The sequence below is a fragment of the Tachysurus vachellii genome, chromosome 8, assembly GCF_030014155.1.
Source record: "Tachysurus vachellii isolate PV-2020 chromosome 8, HZAU_Pvac_v1, whole genome shotgun sequence".
NCBI classification, from domain to species: Eukaryota; Metazoa; Chordata; class Actinopteri; order Siluriformes; family Bagridae; genus Tachysurus; species Tachysurus vachellii.
The window spans coordinates 14,926,510-14,950,552 of record NC_083467.1 but is presented as its reverse complement, the minus strand read 5'-3'; the positions used below and the strand labels follow the sequence as shown (position 1 = coordinate 14,950,552).

Sequence of the window (24,043 nt, the reverse complement as noted above, 5' to 3'; positions counted from 1 at the left end):
AGGAAGTAATGCCAAAATGATATGAGCAATGATTCATTGTTTTCGTTTCAACGTGCCACTGTTTCTTTTTGTTACCATGACATTAACTTCTGCTGAAAACAATTATAGATATGAGCTCATCTAAGCGCTTAAGTGTTAAAGCACAGGAGGCTCAGTCAGTCACATCAGCCAATCTATTACAGACTGCTTTCAGGCAAAATAACCCAATTTTCCTTCCAGAAACAACAATGGCACAAATGATTAGCATTGTTCATATCTATCAAGAAATGAGCGGGCATACAAATATAGCCGCGTTGGCTATTTATAACCTATTTATAAAAAGCTAAAAGAAATAATTAGCAATTTCACTTTAAAATTTACAGTCACACATGTTTTAGCTTGTGTCTGGTTTCTGTGAACACTATTTTTAAGCCCAGAGTTTGTCCTATATTTGTAGTATTATGAGGAGATTACGACTGGCTACACTTCCTCAACCAGCTCACATCAGTCTCGGGTTGGAGAGGTAAATGTCCTCCTACCAGGGTCCGCTGCTGAAAGAGATATAAGGATTTTGTCGTACTGCCTGATCTCGCATGTCATGAGGGTTATTCCACTGTTCACTTCAAAAATACAAAAACACAATAATTAATTTAACTCATGAAGAGGCAGTGGATTATTAAACAAAAACCCTTGTTTAACAATTCACAGTATAGTTAGAAGAGTTGGTCTCATATTCCAGGAATGTGTGATTTTTCAGTGTGCTAGTTTTAGTTGATCTGTGGTCGAAACACTGATGAAATAGCCCTCATATTCAGTTCTGCTAGCCTTTTAGAAAAAACAGTAAAGTTAGTTGTATTTAAGAACATGACATGACTTTTATAGACTTTTATAGACTTCTTTGCATGCCATTTCTGATCCTGCATGTCTTTATTTCTCAAGTATTTATGCATGTGAGCTTGAATAGACACTGGTCCCATGCATTTTATTTGACTGCTGGCCAGAATAGGATAACATTTACTAGCCTTTATCATTTATGATTTTAGCAAATAGCCTCTTAACCGTGTGTGTGTGTGTGTGTGAGTGTGTGTGTGTGTGTAATCCAGCCCAGATTTAACACACACAAGCCATATGTATCTAGTTGTGTGTATGTTTATACGTTAGATTACGTGTATGTTTATACGTTAGATTAGACTAATTTGGTGACTAAATTTTAGTACTAGTACACTGTACTGATATTAATGAAATGTACTACAGCAGGTAAGTAAACCTAGATGATGCCTTAAATTAAAGCGTATAAGTTGTCTTGGAGCATAAAGATTATTACAATCAGGTAAATCCATAAACACAACATTAGTACTCATATTAGCGAGAGGCACATTTTCTTAATGTTAACGCCTCTGGTGTCTTACATATTTTAATTCACTGAGGATGCTCATACCTGGGCATTAATCAATATTCTGACTGTCTCTCTTTTTGCTTCTCTAGCTTGGACCTGGGGGGCTTCCTGTACGTAGGGCCAGGAAGAGGGTCAAGGTGGACACTTCCAAATTCATGACCCCATACCTGGCACACAGTCATAAGATGCTTGATCAGTACAGCCATGTAAGACAATAAAATCAACAAAAAGTGATCTGCATTTTATTCATATAAAACTGTAATTATTTATGTATTATTGGCATTGATTGTGCTGTATAAAATGTATATATGTAATATATTTTATATATATATATTATTACTGTTATACATAAGTGTATGGATCTTTGCAGAACAAGTACAGAGAGGAATATGAGAAGAACAAGGGTCAGCCCTATAACATTACAGCTGACACACCTGAGATGATTCGCATCAAGAAGGCTCAAGAGCAGCTCAGTGAGGTGAGGAGTAGACTTTAGTATTACTTTCAGCCTTTAGGTCATCGCTCATCAGTTTACTTCTTTTGGTTTCCAACTTTAGTTTTGTAAATATGAACCACTGTGGCATATGAAGCATGTCCTATTGTTGAAAATGATGCAACATGACTATTATTCTAAAAACTTTTCATTCCAGGTGAAATATCGTATGGAAGGTCTGAAGTCTAAAACTGGCACCATGTACGATGGTGAGGCTCGTGAAGTCCAACATGTGAAGAATGTCTCTGACCTTGTTAGCAAAGTAAGCATATCTAACACAATACATCAAAACAGAGTGGACACCCTCTGTCAGATTACCTAATTTTTATGTGGCTCCTCAGGTCTTGTACAGACAGAAGTGGGATGAGACCAAAGACAGATACTTACTGCCTCCTGATGCACCCGAGTTTGTTTTGGCAGTGAAAAATGCTGCAAATATGAGCAAGGTAGAAATTTGCCCAGCCTAGAAAGTCTTGTACATAAATACCATGTAATTGGTCATGTAATTATTATGACTTGCATTCTGTGACTGATTATGCTTTTTAATCAAATGTTTATCAGAAACTCTACACAGAAGATTGGGATGTGGAGAAGACTATGTACTACCCTTACAGTGACAGTCCGGAGCTCCGCCGAGTGGCCAAGGCCCAGGAAGCCCTCAGTGATGTAGGTTTACTTTCACACAATGCTGAACATTATTGTCATAAAGAAGGTTTGCATTCGTCACTGTACAACAACATGTACAACTTCTTGAATCTCATGACCATTGTATCAGACAACTGCATGTTCCTAATAAAGTGACCAGTGAGTATATTATACAACAGTTAGTTCAGGTTCATGAATCTGATTGGTTATACTATATTACTATTTAGCATAGCTGACAGGCTATCAGTAGGCAAATCTACTTATGCATGGTGGAGCAAAAATAAGGAAACATTTGGCCATATTGTGTCCAAAATGTCAATTTATTAAGATTAATGTAACTGTTCTATAAAAAGTAATATTGCACACACAATCCTACAGCTGTGATTGTCTGTTGCTTTTGGTCTTAGTTATGTGATATTAGAGAATACTTACATCACATTCAGAAATAAAGACATACATTATTACGCTCCCTTTTTTTTTGGCACACGAGAACAAAACTGTGATTGGCCAAATATTCCCTTTCTAAATGTTAACAACTTTCACTTTCCTTTGTCATAGGTTAAATATAAGAAAGGTCATGATCAACGCAAAGCAAAGTATACATCCTTGGCTGATCCCCCAGAAGTGGAAATGGCCAAGAAAAACTTTGCCAATCGAAGTAATGTAAGTAGAAATCACAAGTAAGGTCAGTCATGTTAAAAAACATACAGTTCCTTTAAACGCTGCAAAATGAATTTAGGAGCAACTTTTATAGTGTTTTTTTCTGGGAGTGTTTAACGATCAGTGTCTATTATTAGCCATATCATATCTGTATTGAGTTGTTTCACAAAGCTTCAGAGAGGGAGAGACTAAGCAGAGCTGTGACACAGGAATAAAAGTGTGCCTCAGACACACAAGAATAACTGTATGACCATGATATTATATTATATTGAGTATTATATCAGATCCTAAGTGTTCATCTTTCAAACTTTCCAAAGTAAATAATAAGTATAAGTATAATAATAAAATATATGACGAATAAATTACTGTAAATCATATGGTGTTTCTTATATTAATCGTGTTGTGTGTTGTTTTGTATTCTATCAAATCAGCATATTCAAAACAAAATAATTAACTTGAAGTAATAAAGGGTAATAAAATGTTTATGTATAAATTTATATCTTTAAAAAAAAGAATAGGTTAGGAGGAGCTGCTCCACTATTGTGTTATAAGGTGGGAAAGTATGTGGGAATTGGCTTGGAGATAATAAATAAGGCTGGTTTAAGTAATGTGTTGAAAAGATATAAAAAGAGTTTGCATTGGCTGTGTATTTGAGTCATCCATGGAAATACCTGCCTTTGTTTTTCTGAAATAAAGTCTTCTTTTGGCATCACAACCCTGGATGTAGAGATTGGCTTATTTCTTCTGTGCAGTCTCTTTGTTGAATGTGTTACTCTTGTTGATAATTAGCCACAACAATCTTTTTATTATTTGCAGCTTGAATATCATAAGGACTACAATAAGAATGTCAAAGGTCAGTGGTGTGAAACCCCTTACTTTGACGTAGCAGTTGGCAAGATGGTCATGGATAACTTAAGTGACGTAAGTAATCGTATATTAATCTACCTCAATTGTTATCTTCATTCGGAAAATAAAACCATACAAAGATGTGGTTATGAGGTTTACTTATACTGAAAAATAATGTCTGTCATACCTTTTTTCCTGCTCAGAAAAAATATACTGCTGCTTATGAAGACATGAAAGACCAAATTTATTTCATGCAAACCGAAACACCAACATACAATTCAAACAAAAAGGCTGGTGACTTTGCAAGCGAGGTGAGCTTAAATGTATTCTTTCTCTTGTGCACATATGGAAATAAACTCAGAAAAATGAAAGTGAGATAGTCAGTCGTACGATGGTTTTAATTTAACTCAGAAAAGTAAATGTGTTATAGTCGGTGATTAATATTTTAATAAACACAGTGAAGTAAAAGTGAGCTAGTCAGTGATAATAGTACTTTTAAACTAGACGTTGATTTGGTTGTATTATCAGAAAAATGATCTATTTTCAGATCACAGAGTCACTGATCTTTTAATAATAAGAGAATATAATGACTCTGAATGTGTCATGCAGATATTTAGGTAGTGTGTTTTACACTTAGGCCACCAGTTCCTATCAATTAAATTCTCAATGACCTGTCATGGAAACCATGACAGTAATACAGACCAGGCTGGATTACATGCACATGTTTAAATGCTACTGTCAGTGGATATGTGTCAGTGCAAATGCTATTTATTCTGGGTCTGAATTTAACCAGTGACACAAAAGCTATTCATAAGTTGGCACACTGTAGTTGTGATATTGACTGAGACATAATGCAGATACAGATAATGAAGGTGAAAATAGAAATGCAGCCATATAAACTACCTCAAAATTTCACAACGGATTGTACTGATTTATGAACATTTTCCTTCTTAGGTCAAATACAAGAAAGCCTATGAAAAGACGAAATCAGAATCTGATTACAACGTTCTCCCAGCTACAGAAAACCCCCTCCTCAGACAACTGAGATATGCTGGCACCATCTTGAGTGATGTATGGATTATGTGTTGGATTTGTTTACTTTTTTTTTTTTTTTTTTTTTAAATGATGCTATCACATTAGAAAATGAATATTCTTTTTTTCAATGTGTATCTATTTTGTCATTTTGTTATTATTAAAGTTTAACCCCATTTTGTCAGACTTAGCTTATTTACACAGAAGAATTTTGCCACCAGGTGGAGCTAATGTTGCATTGACACTCTTTTTGTTGCTGATCTTTAATAAAATATCAAGGTCAGATGCTAGTGAAGATGTTGGGAAGGATTGCTGGATTGTGTTTTATCCAATGTAAAAATACATAAAGGTAGCGAGTGCAAAGGCTAGAAAACATTGCTTGGATTTTAGTAATGTATAAAATTTTATTCACAGATGTAAACCATCAAACAGTAAGTTTTTTCTCAGACATTACCATGGTATGCATTTCCCCATTTCTCCCTTATTTAGAAAGTGTACAAAGCAAACTATGAAAAAACAAGAGGATCCAGCATTAATTATTGTGATACCCCAAAGTTCAAGATGGACAACGTGCTCAAAAAATTTAATGATGTGAGTTTTTCTTACTTTATTCATTAATGCTTAATGATAGAAAAATCATGATTCATGACTTTGAAAAATCATGTTTTTGTTTCACTGCTTAGATACACTATAAAGGGAAGTATGAAAATGATATAAAGGGCCACTATATCGGGAGTTATGAAGATATAAATACGCTTCGCTGCCAGAAGGTGGAAGAGTTAAAGAGTGATGTAAGTAATTTGTATTTGTGTTACTGATCTACAATTCACATGTAAGACTTTCTTACATTTGTGTTCAATGTTGTTCCTTTGTTTGCTTCTAGAAAATGTATAAGTCTGATTATGAGGATATGAAGGCAAGATGCTACTTTCCTCAAACAATCACACCTGAATATGATGCTATCAAAAAAGTGGGACAGTGCAAAGATGTGAGTTTTCCAGCTATGAGACATGTTAACATGCTAAAAAGAAAATTTTCCACTGTATAATAACACTGTATAATAATTCTATAATTACATTTATGTCTTTCATTTCTTTTTCATAGAAAGTATATCGGCAACACCCAGACAAAGTAAAGTTTACACAAGTAACAGATTCGCCTGTCCAAGTACAAGCAACCATCAACGCCAAACAACTGAGTGATGTACGTCTCTCTATCTCTTGGAATTCTTAGCTTTGTTTTAACAAGATACCTCACTCAGGATCTCTCCTTCATTTGTTTCTCAATATGTCAATTTTATTGTACAAGCAATCATTTCTCATTAGAAAAGAGTCCATTACAGCAAACAAAACAGTACAACAAAACTCACAAACTAAGTGGCACCAGTGGTGTTCCATGTGAGCTAAATGCCATCCAAATACTCATTTATCTTCAGAGCCCAGCTGCTCTTCTGTAGATAAAGTGCAGGTCCTGGGATATTTTCAGACTTTGCATACCAAAATCTCAAAATAACTTTCCTGACCACAGAGGTCAAGTAAAAGAGGCTTTCATTATTAGACCTTTTATGAATCATCTACTGAACTTTCTATGATTTCTCTGTTTTTCACTGATTGTGATCATTTTCCAAATAATAAATTAAACAGCGTTTCATGCTTTCATAGAAAACGGTCCGTGATGGGGGGGATGCGATTCAAATGAACATGAATTTATTGAGCCTTGTGGTTGATTATTTCCAAATAACAGCATGTCCTAAAGTGGTGTGCTTTTCTTTATCCACTCTTTTTATTTAAGAATGCCACTTGTGTTTCTGTTAATAATTAGACAAAAAAAAAATGCAGTTTTTATGTTACAGAGAAACCACAAAGCATCATCAGTCTTGAATTGTTATATGTGCCAGAAATCATAGATTTCCCTTGGCTTTACCTCTGACTCTTGCAAAGTGATGAAATATAATTTGATTTCATCTAAAATGTCAAATAAACATCTCTACACATTGAATTTCACCACATCAAATTACAATTTTATCCAATTATTGGAACATCCACCATTCATGTCCCAAGTTATAACAGAAACAATATCATATTAGAAAGAACACAGTAATACAAATCTGTTATTTGATTTAGAGCTAGAACTGTTGGGAGAGCTGTGCTGTTATTAAAGAAAAATAATCAACACCTTGTGACTATTTTGCTCATTTTGACCGCAGTTCATTTTGCTTTTCAGCTGAACTACAAGGCGCAGTATGAAAAAGAGAAGTTTAAGTGCTACCTACCGCCTGATTACCCCTTCTTCATTCAGTCTAGAGTGAATGCATATAACCTCAGTGATGTAAGTATTATCCATTTTAACACCACATTATTATTATTCTTTCAATTGGATAAAAAAGTTAATGAGTGATCTTTATGTGGTTTTAGACTTGCTACAAGTTTGAATGGGAAAAGGCAAAAGCAAAAAAATTTGAGGTGAAGGGTGATGCCATCCCCATCCTCGCAGCCCGTGCCCACACCAACATTATCAGTGATGTAAGTAAACAAAGCTGTGTTGTTCATAGACACAAATTCCCCATTTAGTTGAACATTAAAATACAGTAGTGTTTTGATTGCTATTGACTGCACTATGTTACCTCTTTTTGCAGGCGAAATACAAGAAGGATTACGAAAAAACCAAAGGACACATGGTTGGTGCCCTTAGCATTAAAGACGATCCAAAGATCATGCACTCGGTTCATGTTGCTAAGATCCAAAGTGAGGTAATTATTCCAGATTTACATAACAACTAGAAGGGCACTCATCATTATAGTTTTTATTATAGTTTTTATTTTGATCGGATTATTCACACATAAAAATGTCTCTTTAACAGCGTGAATATAAAAAGGATTATGAGAAGTTGAAGACAAAGTATCATACACCACTGGACATGATGCTTGTTACACTAGCAAAGAAGTCTCAGGCTATCGCCAGCATGACTGGCTACAGAAGTATCAACAATCGCTACTTTCTGCCATATGACAGCGTAGCATTGGACCTGGCAAAGAAATCCAATCTCCTCCAGAGTGATGTAAGCATTCACACTATAGACTGACACAATAAAGTTACAATGAGAGATACACGTATTTGAAGTCTAATGGTGTCCAAATGCAACGCTTCAGAAAAATTAACCCTGCATTAGTGTTTAGTTTGTGTTCAGCAAACCATTTATTAATTTTTTTTTTTTTTTTTTTTTTTTTTTTTTTTTTTTTTATTTCCTCGCTCATTACAGAATGAATACAAGTCAGAATACAACAACTACACTAAAGGAAGTCCTTGGATACCTTATGGATCACTGGATGTCGAGAAGACAAAGAAAGCAGGAGATATTCTGAGTGAGGTATTTGATAAACTGTCAATTCTGTCAAGATGCAATTTCCCAAAATGTAAAATAGCTGGAAAGGATTTAATCACCTGCAGAAAGATATATTCATTAGTACCTGCACTTGAAAGGTGTTTTCAGACTGAAGTGTGTGTATTGGGGCTGGGATCTCAAAGGAAAAAAGACACACAAGTGGGAGGTTTTGGGACAAAAATGAAGTCGGGGTAGGGGTCATATTTAAAAATAAAATGCAATCTGGTTTATACATTCTCAAAATTCAGTTTAATTCTAATTAAAATCCAAATGTAGGTATGAATATTTAGAGGACTGAACAGATACAAATCCCTACAGGTACATTGTGTTGTTTTGACAATACGTCTTTAAAAACAATATTGTTAGATTAAGTAGTTTACAACATACTGGACAAGACATGACTTTTTAACTTGAAAAAATATTGTTTACTGTTACTGCTTAATCTATCACACTGCCTGCATTAGTCACTTGTTATTTTATTATTGCCTGAATCCAGAAAAAGTACAGGCAGCGCCCAGATACTGTGCCTTTCACTGCGATTGATGACCACCCCATCATGCTGCAATCCAGGCTCAATCAGCAGCTCAGGAGTGATGTATGTACATGGTCTTAGAATATGATTCAGAGCATTCATTATGTCTTGAATATCTTCTAGTACTACTATGTGCACTGCATCTGACTTGTATTCCACTATGTAGCTTCATTACAAGAAAGGTCTTCAGGAAATCCATCAAAAATACTCACTGCCACCTGATGTTCCAGAGTTCCTCCAGGCCAAGTGTAACGCCTACAATATCAGCAACGTATGTAAATATTTCTTATGAGGTATCCTTAGTGGGTTATGACTGTTGTTAATAATGTTTTTATTTTTTTTCTTGATTTTCAGAAAAACTACAAGCTTGCCTACGAGGATCTTATTTCAAAGGGTTATGACTTGAAGGCCGATGCTATCCCTGTCCGTGCGGCTAAAGCAGCAAGGCATGCAGTCAGTGATGTATGTACTCTTCTTCCTCATTATCACATAGCATTGAACATGCACAGTATGGGAGCTGGAAGCAGTTAGTAAAATTCTGATTTGTTATGCTTTTAGGTCCAGTACAAAAAAGATTACATCAAGGCCAGAGGTCACCACGTCGGCATCCGTAATCTTCAGGATGACCCACTGCTGGTTCACTACATGCATGTGGCTAAAATGCAGAGTGAAAGGAACTACAAAAAGGACTATCACAAGGCTAAACTGAAGTACCACACTCCTGTGGATATGTGGAGTGTTGCCCAGGCTAAACATTCATCTAAAGTTCAGACATACGCAGGCTACAAACAGCCCATTCATCACTACACACTTCTGCCTGATGCCATGAATCTGGAGCTGGCTCGCAACAGGAACATCCTCTCCAGTGATGTAAGACAATTCTCCTCACATGAACTGAATAAAAGTATTTTATGGTTGAATAAAATTAAGCCAAATGTGTCAAAAAGTAATTAAGGTTACAGGGCATATATGCCTACAGTACCTCACATTTTCTGTCCAATTACTCTTTATTAGAACAACTATAAAGCAGACTATGAAGCCTCTGTAAAAGGTATTGGCTGGATCCCAATTGGCTCACTGGACGTAGAGAAAGCTAAAACTGCGGGCAAAGCTCTCAATGAAAAGAAGTACAGGCAGCATCCAGACACCATCAAGTTCACCAGTGTCACTGACAGTCCTGTTATGGAGCAAGCGAAGCTCAATGCACAGCAGCTAAGTGATGTGTGTAGCAATGAATATGCCACTATAACTATACATTGTTAAGGTATATTTGAAACACTTGAATTTATATTGTGTGTTTTTTTGTTTTGCAGAAGCTGTACAAAGCCAGTGGTGAGAAGTTCGTGCACACATACCATCTCCCTTCTGACTCACCTGAGTTCCTGCAAGCGAAATACAATGCTATCAATATCAGCAATGTAAGAAGACAAACCAATCTGTGCAAAAAATAAATAAATAAATAAATAAATAAATAAATAAATAATAAAATATGTTAAATATTATATAGATACAGTAATTAACTGTTTTTCTTTTTGCAGACATACTACACATATGCACACAAGCAAGATATTCTAAAAGGACACCAGATAAAGCAAGATGCTATTCCAATTGTTGCTGCCAAGTCCTCTAGAGATATCGCCAGTGATGTTAGTAACTGCACTTTTTATTTAATAAGTATGCTTCATATATGATATAGAATTGTAACTTTAACATTTATATGTTGTTCTTTTTACAGTACAAGTACAAGCTTGCATACCAGAAGGCCAGAGGTCACCACGTCGGCATCCGTAATCTTCAGGATGACCCACTACTGGTGCACTACATGCAAGTGGCTAAAATGCAGAGTGAGAGAAACTACAAAAAGGACTATCACAAGGCTAAACTGAAGTACCACACTCCTGTGGATATGTGGAGTGTTGCCCAGGCTAAAATTGCATCTAAAGCTCAGACATACGCAGGCTACAAACAGCCCATTCATCACTACACACTTCTGCCTGATGCCATGCATCTTGGCCTTGCTCGCAACATGATGGAAATTCAGAGTGATGTAAGTCACATCATTGCTCAGCATCATTGCTCCTAATTGGCTAACACAAATAAAATCTAACAGGTTGTTAATTTTGTCTTTATCTAATCTTGAAAGAATATCTACAAGTCAGAGTACAACAATGTCTACAAGGGAGCAGGATGGGTTCCGATCGGTTCTATTGACGTGGAGAAAGCTAAAACAGCCAAAGCTGCTCTGGATGAAAAGAAATACAGAGTTCACCCAAGCACTCTGAAGTTCACCAGCCTGACAGACCAAATGAACCTTGTTTTAGCCATGAATAACACCAAGCAGATGCATCCTGTATGTATTGCTCTACTTATGCATTACTATAAAATAATTATGACATAAAAGACAGTTTCCTCATCACTTTATGTGTTCTGATCTTCTAGTTGGCTTATAAGGCTTCAGGAGAGCAGTACATGCACACCTACCACCTTCCAGCAGACAGCCCACAGTTCATTCAGGCCAAGTTTAATGCCCAGACTGTTAGCGAGGTAAAACTTGTGTTTAACTGACATTTTATTTGCACTGTGGATGTATAATATACTTCCTGTAGAAACCTAGTTATTTAAAGCAAGACTAAATTTGGAAAATAAAATGTTGTATGTGATACTACTTGTGCACATTGAAATAATTCTTCCTTTTCACAGTCACAATACAAATCTCAGTGGCTCATAGACATCGCCAAAGGTTATGACATGAAGTCTGACGCTATTCCTATAGTTGCTGCTAAAAAAGGAAGGCATATTGCTAGCAACGTGAGTAAATACAAATGTCTTTTTATTAAGATTAGATTAAAGAGTTTGTCCATCACATTTCATTTATTTCTGAACTAATTGTGTTCACAGTTTCAGTACAAGAAAGACTATGAAAAATCACGAGGTCACCACGTTGGCTTCCGTAGTCTTCAGGATGACCCACTGTTGGTGCACTACATGCAAGTGGCTAAAATACAGAGTGACAGGAACTACAAAAAGGACTATCACAAGTCTAAGCTGAAGTACCATTCCCCTGTGGAAATGATGAGTGTTGTACAGGCTAAAAATGCATCTAAAGTTCAGACATATGCAGGCTACAAACAGCCCATTCATCACTACACACTTCTGCCTGACGCCATGCAACTGGAGCTTGCTCGCTCTATGAATGTAACGTCCAGTGATGTGAGTCAAATATATCCTTTACAAAGTCTATGTAATACTGGAATTTTAAAAATGTGCATAAACTAGCAGTGAAACAAGAACAACAAAACAAAATGGCAAAACATAAAATAAACCAGTTTCTCTTGTTACAAGTACTTTATTGTCATGGATAAATCTTTGTTTTTAGTTCACAATTCTCATCATTCCTTTTTTTTCCATTTACAGGTTGAGTACAAGAGTGATTACAACAGCTCTATGAAAGGGCTGGGATGGGTTCCTATTGGCTCCTTAGCAGTTGAGACTGCAAAGGTTGGTGGACAAATACAGAGTGACAATAGATACCGTACTCATCCATCCAAACACGCCTTCCACCGGCCCATGGATTCGATGGACCTGGCTTTAGCTACTGCCAACAACCAGATTATGAACAAGGCAAGTTGGCATTTTGTAACAAATTGTACAATCTGTGTCTTTATTCATAGTACTATTTACTATTTAACTGTAACCATTTCTGTTCATCTGTTTTAAAACAGCAAGCATATACTGCTGCATGGGAGAAAGATAAACTCAAAATCCATGTCATGCCTGACAGCCCTGAATTTATCCTTGCCAAGGCCAATGCCATCAATGCCAGCCAGGTAAGGTTAAAAGAAATGTGTTATTTCCATACCCAAGTTTAGCTACTGATTATTTGCTAACATGGAGCAAGCTTATTGTGTTAATTGTGCTAATCTTTTTCTCTGTACTTTTTTTAGAAACTCTACAAACTTGGCCTTGAGGAAATGAATAAGAAGGGTTATAACCTAAAGGCAGATGCTATTTCAATTGTGGCTGCCAAATCTGGCAGGGACATTGCCAGCAATGTATGTTTATCCTCTTTTCTACTGGTTTAAGATATAATAAGCTTTTTATTTGTTTGTGTGCATGTCTTTTTTCCTAATAGAGCTATTATGCCTTTACAGTACAAGTACAAATTAGCATTTGAGAAGGCCAGAGGCCACCATGTCGGCTTCCGTAGTCTTCAAGATGACCCACTGTTGGTGCACTACATGGAAGTGGCTAAAATACAGAGTGACAGGAACTACAAGAAGGACTATCACAAGTCTAAGCTGAAGTACCATTCCCCTGTGGAAATGTTGAGTGTTGTGCAAGCCAAACAGGCTTCTAAAGCTCAAACGTTCATAGGCTACAAGCAGCTTTTCCATCGCTACACATTGCTTCCTGATGCCATGCACCTAGCGTTAGCTCGCTCCATGAACTCCAGTTCCAGTGATGTAAGTCAAATAATTTATCCGTCAGTCCAATTATGAATTTGTTAGCTTAACAATAGTTCTTTGTGTCATAAACAATGTTTCTGCTGATATTTCCAGGTTGAGTACAAGAGTGATTATAACGCATATATGAAAGGTCTTGGATGGGTGCCTATTGGCTCGTTGGGAGTGGAAACCGCAAAAGTCGGTGGAAATATACTCAGTGACAAGAAGTACAAAGTTCACCCATCTAAACACAGCTTCCAGAAAAACATGGACTCCATGGACCTGGCATTAGCTACTGCAAACAAACAAATCTTGAATAAGGTGCCTTATCTCCTGAACAAAATATCTGTACATTTATTTATTTAATGTAGTGGTTTCTCAGGATGGTATTAAAACTATATTGTATCTTTTAATTGCAGCAAGCATATACAGCTGCTTGGGACCAGGACAAGGTTAAGATCCACATCATGCCTGACAGCCCAGAGATTCTTCTGGCAAAGGCCAATGCAATAAATATGAGTCAGGTACCCTTAAATTGTATGTTACAGAACAGTTTTTTATGTGTCTGTCCTGTAATATATTGTTTGTTTGCACTGTGTCTTGTCTTTTGTCTTGCAATGTTTGCACAATGTTGCACATTTGCACTTTATGCAAATAGGTTTTTACATTTTAGCCCTTCTGTGTTGTCTTATGTAGCTCTGTCTTCTTATGTAGCACCAGGATCCTGGAGGAATGTCATTTTATTTCACTATGTACTGCATCAGCTATATATGGTTGAAATGACAATAAAAGCTTCTTGACTCTCTTGGTTCTCAATCTCAGCCCTAGACACTTAATTTGTTGGCCATTCTAATTTTCATGTCCATGGCATTTTATTTCAGAAAGCCTACAAAGCTGGAATGGAAGCTTCAAAGAAGAAGGGTTATGACCTACGAGCAGATGCTGTATCTGTGGTCGCAGCCAAAGCTTCAACACGCATTGCCAGTGATGTGAGTACCAACTTAAAAGACTAAATCATTATTTGATTCTTTTTTTCTGAGCCTGTGTCTGCCTTTGCCTGATCTAATTTGATATTTTATTTTTAATAGTACAAGTATAAACTGGAATATCAGAAGGCCAGAGGTCACCACGTTGGCTTCCGTAGTATTAAGGATGACCCGCTGTTGGTGCACTACATGGAAGTTGCTAAAATACAGAGTGACAGAAACTACAAGAAAGACTATCATAAGGCTAAACTGAAGTTCCACTCGCCTGTAGACATGTGGAGTGTTTTGCAGGCTAAGCAGGCATCTGCTGTGCAAACCAACGCTGGATACAAACAGCACTTTCCTCGCTACACAGTCCTGCCCGATGCCATGAACCTGGAGTTGGCTCGCAACATGCAGATGATTGCTAGTGATGTGAGTGTAGATTGGCATGTTAGTCTAGGTGATTTCATGAAGAAAAAATGCAGTCCTTGATATTAAATTTACATTCCATAAGATTTTATACACTACAATATATACAACTGAGATGAATCTATGAGAGATTTAACATACCACTAATAATAGTATCATGCCAATTATTCACAGTCCTCATTAGCATCATATTGTGTATTTCAGGAAATAAACGTTGGTTAAAAACTTCACATTAAACTTTATTTTATACAAATTGTTTTTATAACCACGAAATGTCTTTAATGCTTTTTTTGTACAGAATGTATATAAGAGTGAATACAACAATTACATGAAAGGAATGGGATGGGTTCCCATCGGCTCACTGGATGTGGAGAAAGCCAAAACTGCTGGTCGGATAGGTAGCGAGAAACTCTATCGTACACACCCCAGCAAATACAAGTTTATCAAAGATATGTCTTCCATGGACCTGACTCTTGCTGCAGCCAACAATAAGATCATGAACAAGGTGATTTAGGTCACTTTACATGTTACTGTTTTTATTTAATTAATGATTTGATTATTGGGCTATATCATCAAATAAGTTATATATATAGAGAGTTGTGCTCAAAGGTTTGAATATATTGGGAGAATTTGCAAGATGTGTACCATTTCTTACAGGAAACATGAATGAGAAGACTATTTTATTAAGTTAATATGTAAGGCATAACAGAATGGCAAAATCCTCAAACAAATCATAAAACATAACAAAAAAAGAAAAGAACAAAATAATCCCTGTTCAAAAGTTTGCATACATTTAGTTCTTAATATCATGCACTGCCCCCTTTAGCATCAATGATGGCATGCAATCTTTTGTAATAATTGTGCTTGAGGTCCTCAATTCTCTCAGGTGGTATAGCTGCCCATTTTTTCCTGGCAAAATTCCTCCAGTTCCTGTAAATGTTTTGGTTGCACGTTTGTGATCTCCCCAAATTGGCTCAATGATATTGAGGTCAGGAGACTTTTTCATAGCTATTGGAGTGTCAACCTTGCCTTGTGCTTTGGATCATTGTCATGCTGGAACATCTAAGGGAGGCCAATGTGCAGCCTTTGTGCTGTAGTATTCAAATTGTCTGACAGTTTTTTTTTCTAATAACATGCTACAGTACATTCATCTTGTCATCAGTTTTTACTAACTTTCTAGTGCCACTGGAGCTCACCCAGCCCAGAAACTCACTGACTATTTATGCACACTATTTACAATTACAATTATTCACAGGTGTGGAAACTTCCCTTTAATAGCAATTTAAACCTGTGAGTTTATAATGTGGCCAAACATTCAAGGATATGTAAACTTTTGATCAGGGTTAGGTTTTAAAAAAAAAAAGTCAAACAATTATGTGACAATTAAAGACTTCATGTGACCACTATCCTTAAATACGAAAAAAAAATTGCATTATCAGTTATATTTTCCAAATTAATTGCTACAATATGTCTTTTACAGAAAAGCTATATTGATGCCTGGGAGAAGGACAAAACATCAATTCATATTATGCCAGATGCAATGGATGTCTCTCTTGCACGTCAGAATAAAGCCAACTACAGTGAGGTTAGTAACCTTTAAAGCATAGCTTTCACATACTGGATTTGTGATGCAAACTTATCAATAACTTCTTATCTTTCATTTTTTAGAAACTGTACAAGCTTGCCAATGAGCTGGCAAAGAAGAAGGGCTATGACATGCGCTATGATGCTATTTCAATTCAAGCAGCCAAGGCATCCACAACTATTGCTAGTGATGTATGTTTAACTTTAATTAGGGCAAAATAAACATTATCCATGAATGACTGGATTGAATACAGTGTGGGCATAAATGAACACTTTTTATTTTTTAACAGTACAAGTACAAAACTGGTTATCGTAAGCAAGTTGGCCACCACATTGGAGCCCTGAGCGTCCGGGATGACCCACTGCTCATGCTGGCTCTGAACTCAGCTAAGATTGCTAGTGATGCCCTGTACAAGAAGGACTTCAACAAGTCTAAGACTAAATTCCACCTTCCAGTGGACATGCTGTCATTTGAACTGGCCAAGAAGAATCAGATCCAGGTCAATGATGCCAATTACAGAACTTACCTGCACAACTGGACCTGCCTGCCAGACTCTAATGATGTTGTACAGGCCAGACATGCCTATGACCTCCAGAGTGATGTAAGATTTTCCTCTGATTTATTAAGATGATTATTCTATTTTGGTACGTTGCAAAATAGATTTCCTATTGCATTTATTGCTTTCATTTCACAGGCTGTGTACAAGGCAGACCTGAAATGGTTACAAGGCCTGGGATGGATCCCCATTGGTTCACTTGATGTCGAGAAAGTGAAGAAAGCTGGAGAAGCTTTGAGTGAAAGAAAGTATCGTCAACACCCAAGCAACTTCAGGCACACAAGCACCACTGAAGACATGCCAATGGTTTTGGCAAAAGCTAATAATAATGTCATGAACAAGGTAACATTTGTTATAATTGCTTATTTAATTACTTATTGTGGAGAAAAAAATGTAAGTGTTATAACGTCTATTCTTTTCCTACAGAAATCTTACATCCAAGCCTGGGAGAATGATAAGACCAATATCCACATCATGCCAGATGCAATGGATGTGATCCTTGCAAAACAGAACAAAGTTAATTACAGTGAGGTCAGTATCTGTATTGTATGTGTGAAGCTGTTGCTCTTAGCATAATCTTTATTGAAAAGAAAATATAATTTAAGGTTCCTATTTTTTATCAGTTGATTACACCCAACACTTACAGTAACTCCGAAGACATTGATTTGTTTGAGATAAATATAACAGCAAACACTTTCTCTGTGTAAATAAATGTAGTAATTGGATTGTGTTTTTCTTTCCAGAAACAATACAAACTTGCCAATGAACTGGCCAAGAAAGAAGGCTATGATTTGCGCAATGATGCTGTTTCTATTATCGCTGCTAAAGCCTCCCGGGATATTGCTAGTGACGTACGTTTTATAAGCTGCAAAGACATTGCTCTTTTTTAATATTTTTCATTATAGTGAACTGGTTTGCATTGTTTATAGTACAAACACCTTGTATTTTTTAACAGTACAAGTACAAAACTGGTTATCGTAAGCAAGTTGGCCACCACATTGGAGCCCTGAGCGTCCGGGATGACCCACTGCTTATGCTGGCTCTGAACTCAGCTAAGATTGCTAGTGATGCCCTGTACAAGAAGGACTTCAACAAGTCTAAGACTAAATTCCACCTTCCAGTGGACATGCTGTCATTTGAACTGGCCAAGAAGAATCAGATCCAGGTCAATGATGCCAATTACAGAACTTACCTGCACAACTGGACCTGCCTGCCAGACTCTAATGATGTTGTACAGGCCAGACATGCCTATGACCTCCAGAGTGATGTAAGTTTTTCCTCTGATTTATTAAGGTGATTATTCTATTTTGGTACGTTGCAAAATAGATTTCCTATTGCATTTATTGCTTTCATTTCACAGGCTGTGTACAAGGCAGACCTGAAATGGTTACAAGGCCTGGGATGGATCCCCATTGGTTCACTTGATGTCGAGAAAGTGAAGAAAGCTGGAGAAGCTTTGAGTGAAAGAAAGTATCGTCAACACCCAAGCAACTTCAGGCACACAAGCACCACTGAAGACATGCCACTGGTCTTGGCAAAAGCCAATAATAATGTCATGAACAAGGTAGAGGTTATTCTGACATACAGCATGCAAAGTCACATTATTTTGTAAATATATTTTTTGTGTTTAACTGTTTTCCATTTTAATTCTGAATTCTGAATGAATTCTGTTAGCGGTCATATATCGAAGCTTGGGAGAAAGATAAGACCAATATCCACATCATGCCAGATGCACTGGAAGTGCTCCATGCCAAACAGAACAAGATCAACTACAGTGAGGTTAGTATTGTAAAAATTATATAAAATAGTAACTGCTAAGAACTTTCCAGCTTAAGTAGTTATTATGGTATGCTTTTAAAATTGGTTAATTATTTTTTAAATAATTATATTTCTCACAATTTACCTCTCAGAAACTGTACAAACTTGCCAATGAAGAAGCTAAGAAGAAGGGCTATGATTTGAGAGGCGATGCCATTTCTATTAAAGCAGCAAAGGCCTCCAGAGATATCATCAGTGATGTAAGAGTTTCCTTATAAAAGAATGAAAGGCATACGTGTGTGTGCATTTGTATCCCTATACAATGTATTCTTTTGATGAAAAGAAAATATTTTGTAAAATCACAGTTTGACTGTTTCATTTTGCTATTATTCAATATTTTGTATGACAGTACAAGTACAAAACTGGTTATCGTAAGCAAGTTGGCCACCACATTGGAGCCCTGAGCGTCCGGGATGACCCACTGCTCATGCTGGCTCTGAACTCAGCTAAGATTGCTAGTGATGCCCTGTACAAGAAGGACTTCAACAAGTCTAAGACTAAATTCCACCTTCCAGTGGACATGCTGTCATTTGAACTGGCCAAGAAATGCCAGACCCAGGTCAATGATGCCAATTACAGAACTTACCTGCACAACTGGACCTGCCTGCCAGACTCTAATGATGTTGTACAGGCCAGACATGCCTATGACCTCCAGAGTGATGTACGTTTTTCATCTTAATTGATCTGTTCATGTATTTCTTTCTATGCTTGAACTTAACTAAATATCTTATGATGTTTATTATTTTCACTCCACAGGCTGTATACAAGGCTGATCTAAAATGGTTACAAGGCCTGGGATGGATCCCCATTGGTTCAATTGATGTTGAGAAAGTGAAGAAAGCTGGAGAGGCTTTGAGTGAAAGAAACTATCGTCAACACCCAAGCAACTTCAGGCACACAAGCACCACTGAAGACATGCCACTGGTCTTGGCAAAAGCTAATAATAATGTCATGAACAAGGTAGAGATTCAAGAAGTAGTCCTGCAGACTTTGTTCATCTTTTATTTGCATACCCTGTTTTAATTTAGATTCTGATGTATATAATTGTTTGTTTTTTTCACACCATAGAGAAATTACATTGCAGCATGGGAGAATGATAAGACCAAGGTTCACATAATGCCAGATACAATGGAGGTGCTCCTTGCAAAACAGAATAAAGTTAACTACAGCTTGGTAAGATTCAGTAAAGCACCCTTAAAAAGTTTACTATTTCCATAGTTTTTCCCTTGCTACCTTTTAATTTCTATTTGTTTATCTAGAAACAATACAAACTTGCTAATGAAGAGTCTAAGAAAAAGGGCTATGACATGCGTGGTGATGCGATTTCGATTAAAGCTGCAAAGGCATCCAGAGATATCATCAGTGACGTGAGTTATCTGTTATATAAACTCTTCATTGCAAATTATACATTGATATAAATAATGTAATTGAAAAGTAATGTCTCAATTATCTTTCCTTTGAAGTACAAATACAAAACTGGTTATCGTAAGCAAGTTGGCCACCACATTGGAGCCCTGAGCGTCCAGGATGACCCGCTGCTTATGCTGGCTCTGAACTCAGCTAAGATTGCTAGTGATGCCCTGTACAAGAAGGACTTCAATAAGTCTAAGACTAAATTCCACCTTCCAGTGGACATGCTGTCATTTGAACTGGCCAAGAAATGCCAGACCCAGGTCAATGATGCCAATTACAGAACTTACCTGCACAACTGGACCTGCCTGCCAGACTCTAATGATGTTGTACAGGCCAGACATGCCTATGACCTCAAGAGTGATGTAAGTATATTATTTTGGATGTCAGTCTCAATAGATTAAAACTTGAGCAGGACCATCATTATAGCATTATTGACCTATTTGATGTGATAATTTCAGTGTTGCTATAATGTCACTATTTTTTAATCCCTGATGTTTAGGCTGTATATAAGGCTGACCTAAAATGGCTACAAGGCATTGGCTGGATCCCTATTGGTTCAATTGATGTTGAGAAGGTAAAGAAAGCTGGAGAGGCTTTAAGTGAAAGAACGTATCGTCAACACCCAAGCAACTTCAAGTTCACAAGCACAACTGAAGACATACCAATGGTCTTGGCCAAAGCCAATGCTTCTGTTATCAATAAGGTGCAGTAATAATTTAACTAAAACGGATATTTTTAACAGATATATTTAAACCATACATCTAAATCATTCTCGAACTTGACAAGTCTCAACAATGATATTTTAATTGTCTACTATAGAAGCTATACACTGAGGCCTGGGATAAGGATAAGACCAGCATTCATGTTATGCCTGATGCTATGGACATTCTCCTGGCAAAACAAAACAATATCAATTACAGTGAGGTAAGATTTTGTCCTGGTAATATCCTCGATATTGAAGTCAAGTGTCTTGTACTTACCATTCCCTGCTTACTTGCATTATTTAAAGCTTTAAAGCAGTTAATATTCTAATTATAATTAAAAATTTTCTCACTAACAGAAAAGGTACAAACTTGCCAATGAAGAATCCAAGAAGGAGGGTTATGACCTGCGTAGTGATGCTGTTGCTATCAAAGCTGCCAAAGCATCAAGAGACATAATCAGTGATGTATGCCTATTTTGCTTATAGTGTTTATGTGCACAATTATAAATGTTTGATATTGTGTAAAATTACTAAATTAAATGTTCTACTGTCTTCCTGACTTTGTTTATGGTAGTACAAGTACAAAACTGGATATCGCAAACAAGTTGGACATCATATTGGAGCTCTCAGTGTCCGGGATGACCCACTGATCATGCTGGCCATCAACTCTGCTAAGATTGCTAGTGATGCCCTCTACAAGAAAGACTTTAACAAATCCAAGACTAAGTACAATCTTCCAGCGGACATGTTGTCTCTTGAGCTGGCCAAGAAATGCCAGATCCAGGTCAATGATTTTAACTACAGAACATACTTGCACAACTGGACCTGCCTGCCAGACTCCAATGATGTTGTCCAGGCCAGGAAGGTCTATGACCTACGCAGTGATGTAAGTATGCTATGAAACAAATAGAATTTCAAATAAGTCTGAAGGTTTCTGGTTTAAGGTTTTTTGCTTCATTAAGCTGATTGAAGCATCACAGCTGACTTTCTCTTTCTTCAGGCTGTGTACAAGGCAGATCTTGAAGACCTGAAAGGCATTGGATGGGTCCCTATAGGTTCATTGGATGTTTTAAAAGCAAAGAAAGCAAGCGAGATTCTCAACGATCGCCTCTACAGGCAGAAACCAGACACACTGCATTACATACAAGACATGCAATCCATGCCCATGGTTTTGGCAAAGACAAACGCTGACATTAGGAACCAGGTGAATTAAACAGCTTGATTATTGCCCATTTATTTAAACTTAGAATATAAGATGAAATGATTAAAAGCATTTTGAAGTCCATGGCATTTTTCTTTAGTAGGTTTTGTTTAAAGGTGCCCTTCCAAACAAAACCGTTTTTACTTGGATTTTTTGATATGTGTTAGGTTCATATGTGTTTGTGTTGTGTCGTGAATTTGAAAACGAACTGTTACCTCCCTGGTCAGTTCAAGCCACTTAAAAGAAATAAGGGGAGAAATCAGGTCAGTTGGAAAAGCTGGTCACTCTGACGTCAGAGAGACTGAGCTCATTACTATTCATGAGCTCTCCCACTTGAGACCGCGCCCCCAGAATTCGTGTAGCTCAGTGTTTCCTATACAGCAAGGATGGCTGAACGATGAATGTTATAGAGTCCATGGTAAACTTCAGACATTACCACAAAAGTAATGAAATACGTGTGGCAGGGCACCTTTAAATATTTTTAACATGGTCTTTTGTAGGTTACTACCGATAAACTAGTAATGACTCATTTTTACGCTTGTTTTATTTCAGCGTCAATACGTTGCAGCCTGGGAGGCTGATAAGGTCAAGATCCATATTAACCCAGATACACCAGAAATTCTGCTCTCAAAGGCCAATGCTATTGTCAACAGCAAGGTAGATATCAGTTATTAATATCTGTTTTGAAATGTAATGTAATATGTTCTCTGTTTTGCATAGCTGTTTATAGTTTATAAATTGAAATGCATTCAATTGTAATACTATTCACCAGTATATTTTTTTTTTAAAAAAAATAGAAACTTTACAGGCAAGGAGTTGAAGACGGCTTCAGGAAAGGCTATGACCTAAAAGTTGATGCAGTCGCAATCAAAGCTGCCAAAGCATCCAGAGACATCATTAGTGATGTAAGTTTACCAGTTCTATTTATGCTTTCATTTATGATATATATGTGTTTAGGTAAATTTGAAAGTGAAAACTGTATGAGCACATGAAAATATGTAAATGTTTATCTTAATTCTTCCTTTTATGTTTAGTACAAGTACAAGACTGGATACCGTAAGCAAGTTGGCCATCATATTGGAGCTCGCTGTGTTCAGGATGACCCACTGATCATGCTGGCCATCAACTCTGCTAAGATTGCTAGTGATGCCCTGTACAAGAAAGACTTTAACAAATCCAAGACTAAGTTCCATCTCCCAGTGGACATGTTGTCTCTTGAGCTTGCCAAGAAATGCCAGATCCAGGTCAATGATTTCAACTACAGAACTTTCCTGCACAACTGGACCTGCCTGCCAGACTCCAATGATGTTGTCCAGGCCAGAAAGGTCTATGAACTGCGCAGTGATGTGAGTTTTTATTGTAAAAACTCAAACTTTATTCATAGGCTTGTTCTTCCTTAAAGCCAAATTCACACTGGCAATATTTTGCAATGACCTCTTTGTTTTCTCTGTAAAACCAGGCTGTTTACAAAGCTGATATGGAATGGATTAGAGGCACAGGCTGGATTCCTATAGGGTCTCTTGATGTAGAAAAGGTCAAAAAAGCTGGCGAGATCCTGAGTGAGAGGAAATACCGTCAACATCCAAGCAACTTCAAGTTTACTAGCAAAACAGACTCTGTACCGATGGCTCTTGCACAAGCCAATGCTAAGGTCATGGATCAGGTATGTTTTTTCCTAACGTTCTTTTTGAAAACTGTAAAAAATATATTATTTTATCTTAATGTTTTTTTTACATCTAAATACATTTTTAATTACTTACAAATCTATAAATATATCATGAATCATATCACTTTATAATTTTTTTTTCTTTGCAGAGAGCTTATGTTGAAGCCTGGAATCAAGAAAAGGTCACAATACACATAATGCCAGACACTCCAGAGATCGTTCTTAGCAGGCAGAACAAACTCAACACCAGTGATGTAAGTGCCGTTTCTTTGAAGTAGATATGACTTTGATTAAA

The 24,043-nt window shown here is 36.9% G+C and overlaps 1 protein-coding gene across 23 annotated transcripts in view; it reads left to right on the top strand.

Moving 5' to 3' along the window:
* Nucleotides 1-24,043, top strand: part of neb (nebulin) — a 54,742-nt gene that overhangs the window by 2,762 nt on the left and 27,937 nt on the right. For 21 of the 23 annotated variants that reach the window (XM_060876469.1, XM_060876463.1, XM_060876479.1 and 18 more), the window contains exons 4-68: nucleotides 437-502; nucleotides 1,465-1,581; nucleotides 1,746-1,853; nucleotides 2,026-2,130; nucleotides 2,210-2,314; nucleotides 2,430-2,534; nucleotides 3,072-3,176; nucleotides 3,990-4,094; nucleotides 4,223-4,330; nucleotides 4,974-5,090; nucleotides 5,541-5,642; nucleotides 5,735-5,842; nucleotides 5,935-6,039; nucleotides 6,156-6,254; nucleotides 7,275-7,379; nucleotides 7,466-7,573; nucleotides 7,687-7,800; nucleotides 7,911-8,108; nucleotides 8,310-8,417; nucleotides 8,929-9,027; nucleotides 9,131-9,235; nucleotides 9,319-9,426; nucleotides 9,523-9,834; nucleotides 9,979-10,185; nucleotides 10,278-10,382; nucleotides 10,503-10,610; nucleotides 10,700-11,011; nucleotides 11,108-11,314; nucleotides 11,404-11,508; nucleotides 11,665-11,772; nucleotides 11,863-12,174; nucleotides 12,379-12,585; nucleotides 12,687-12,791; nucleotides 12,909-13,016; nucleotides 13,116-13,427; nucleotides 13,524-13,730; nucleotides 13,829-13,933; nucleotides 14,291-14,398; nucleotides 14,498-14,809; nucleotides 15,105-15,311; nucleotides 16,287-16,391; nucleotides 16,475-16,582; nucleotides 16,681-16,992; nucleotides 17,086-17,289; nucleotides 17,374-17,478; nucleotides 17,691-17,798; nucleotides 17,903-18,214; nucleotides 18,308-18,511; nucleotides 18,622-18,726; nucleotides 18,858-18,965; nucleotides 19,115-19,426; nucleotides 19,522-19,725; nucleotides 19,834-19,938; nucleotides 20,025-20,132; nucleotides 20,229-20,540; nucleotides 20,678-20,881; nucleotides 20,998-21,102; nucleotides 21,239-21,346; nucleotides 21,456-21,767; nucleotides 21,882-22,085; nucleotides 22,635-22,739; nucleotides 22,880-22,987; nucleotides 23,117-23,428; nucleotides 23,542-23,745; nucleotides 23,898-24,002. In XM_060876469.1, the coding sequence (XP_060732452.1) occupies nucleotides 437-502; nucleotides 1,465-1,581; nucleotides 1,746-1,853; nucleotides 2,026-2,130; nucleotides 2,210-2,314; nucleotides 2,430-2,534; nucleotides 3,072-3,176; nucleotides 3,990-4,094; nucleotides 4,223-4,330; nucleotides 4,974-5,090; nucleotides 5,541-5,642; nucleotides 5,735-5,842; nucleotides 5,935-6,039; nucleotides 6,156-6,254; nucleotides 7,275-7,379; nucleotides 7,466-7,573; nucleotides 7,687-7,800; nucleotides 7,911-8,108; nucleotides 8,310-8,417; nucleotides 8,929-9,027; nucleotides 9,131-9,235; nucleotides 9,319-9,426; nucleotides 9,523-9,834; nucleotides 9,979-10,185; nucleotides 10,278-10,382; nucleotides 10,503-10,610; nucleotides 10,700-11,011; nucleotides 11,108-11,314; nucleotides 11,404-11,508; nucleotides 11,665-11,772; nucleotides 11,863-12,174; nucleotides 12,379-12,585; nucleotides 12,687-12,791; nucleotides 12,909-13,016; nucleotides 13,116-13,427; nucleotides 13,524-13,730; nucleotides 13,829-13,933; nucleotides 14,291-14,398; nucleotides 14,498-14,809; nucleotides 15,105-15,311; nucleotides 16,287-16,391; nucleotides 16,475-16,582; nucleotides 16,681-16,992; nucleotides 17,086-17,289; nucleotides 17,374-17,478; nucleotides 17,691-17,798; nucleotides 17,903-18,214; nucleotides 18,308-18,511; nucleotides 18,622-18,726; nucleotides 18,858-18,965; nucleotides 19,115-19,426; nucleotides 19,522-19,725; nucleotides 19,834-19,938; nucleotides 20,025-20,132; nucleotides 20,229-20,540; nucleotides 20,678-20,881; nucleotides 20,998-21,102; nucleotides 21,239-21,346; nucleotides 21,456-21,767; nucleotides 21,882-22,085; nucleotides 22,635-22,739; nucleotides 22,880-22,987; nucleotides 23,117-23,428; nucleotides 23,542-23,745; nucleotides 23,898-24,002 (10,326 nt within the window). The remainder of the gene's footprint in view (nucleotides 1-436; nucleotides 503-1,464; nucleotides 1,582-1,745; nucleotides 1,854-2,025; nucleotides 2,131-2,209; nucleotides 2,315-2,429; nucleotides 2,535-3,071; nucleotides 3,177-3,989; nucleotides 4,095-4,222; nucleotides 4,331-4,973; nucleotides 5,091-5,540; nucleotides 5,643-5,734; nucleotides 5,843-5,934; nucleotides 6,040-6,155; nucleotides 6,255-7,274; nucleotides 7,380-7,465; nucleotides 7,574-7,686; nucleotides 7,801-7,910; nucleotides 8,109-8,309; nucleotides 8,418-8,928; nucleotides 9,028-9,130; nucleotides 9,236-9,318; nucleotides 9,427-9,522; nucleotides 9,835-9,978; nucleotides 10,186-10,277; nucleotides 10,383-10,502; nucleotides 10,611-10,699; nucleotides 11,012-11,107; nucleotides 11,315-11,403; nucleotides 11,509-11,664; nucleotides 11,773-11,862; nucleotides 12,175-12,378; nucleotides 12,586-12,686; nucleotides 12,792-12,908; nucleotides 13,017-13,115; nucleotides 13,428-13,523; nucleotides 13,731-13,828; nucleotides 13,934-14,290; nucleotides 14,399-14,497; nucleotides 14,810-15,104; nucleotides 15,312-16,286; nucleotides 16,392-16,474; nucleotides 16,583-16,680; nucleotides 16,993-17,085; nucleotides 17,290-17,373; nucleotides 17,479-17,690; nucleotides 17,799-17,902; nucleotides 18,215-18,307; nucleotides 18,512-18,621; nucleotides 18,727-18,857; nucleotides 18,966-19,114; nucleotides 19,427-19,521; nucleotides 19,726-19,833; nucleotides 19,939-20,024; nucleotides 20,133-20,228; nucleotides 20,541-20,677; nucleotides 20,882-20,997; nucleotides 21,103-21,238; nucleotides 21,347-21,455; nucleotides 21,768-21,881; nucleotides 22,086-22,634; nucleotides 22,740-22,879; nucleotides 22,988-23,116; nucleotides 23,429-23,541; nucleotides 23,746-23,897; nucleotides 24,003-24,043) is intronic. The other 2 variants (XM_060876484.1, XM_060876462.1) reach the window with 1 other exon arrangement.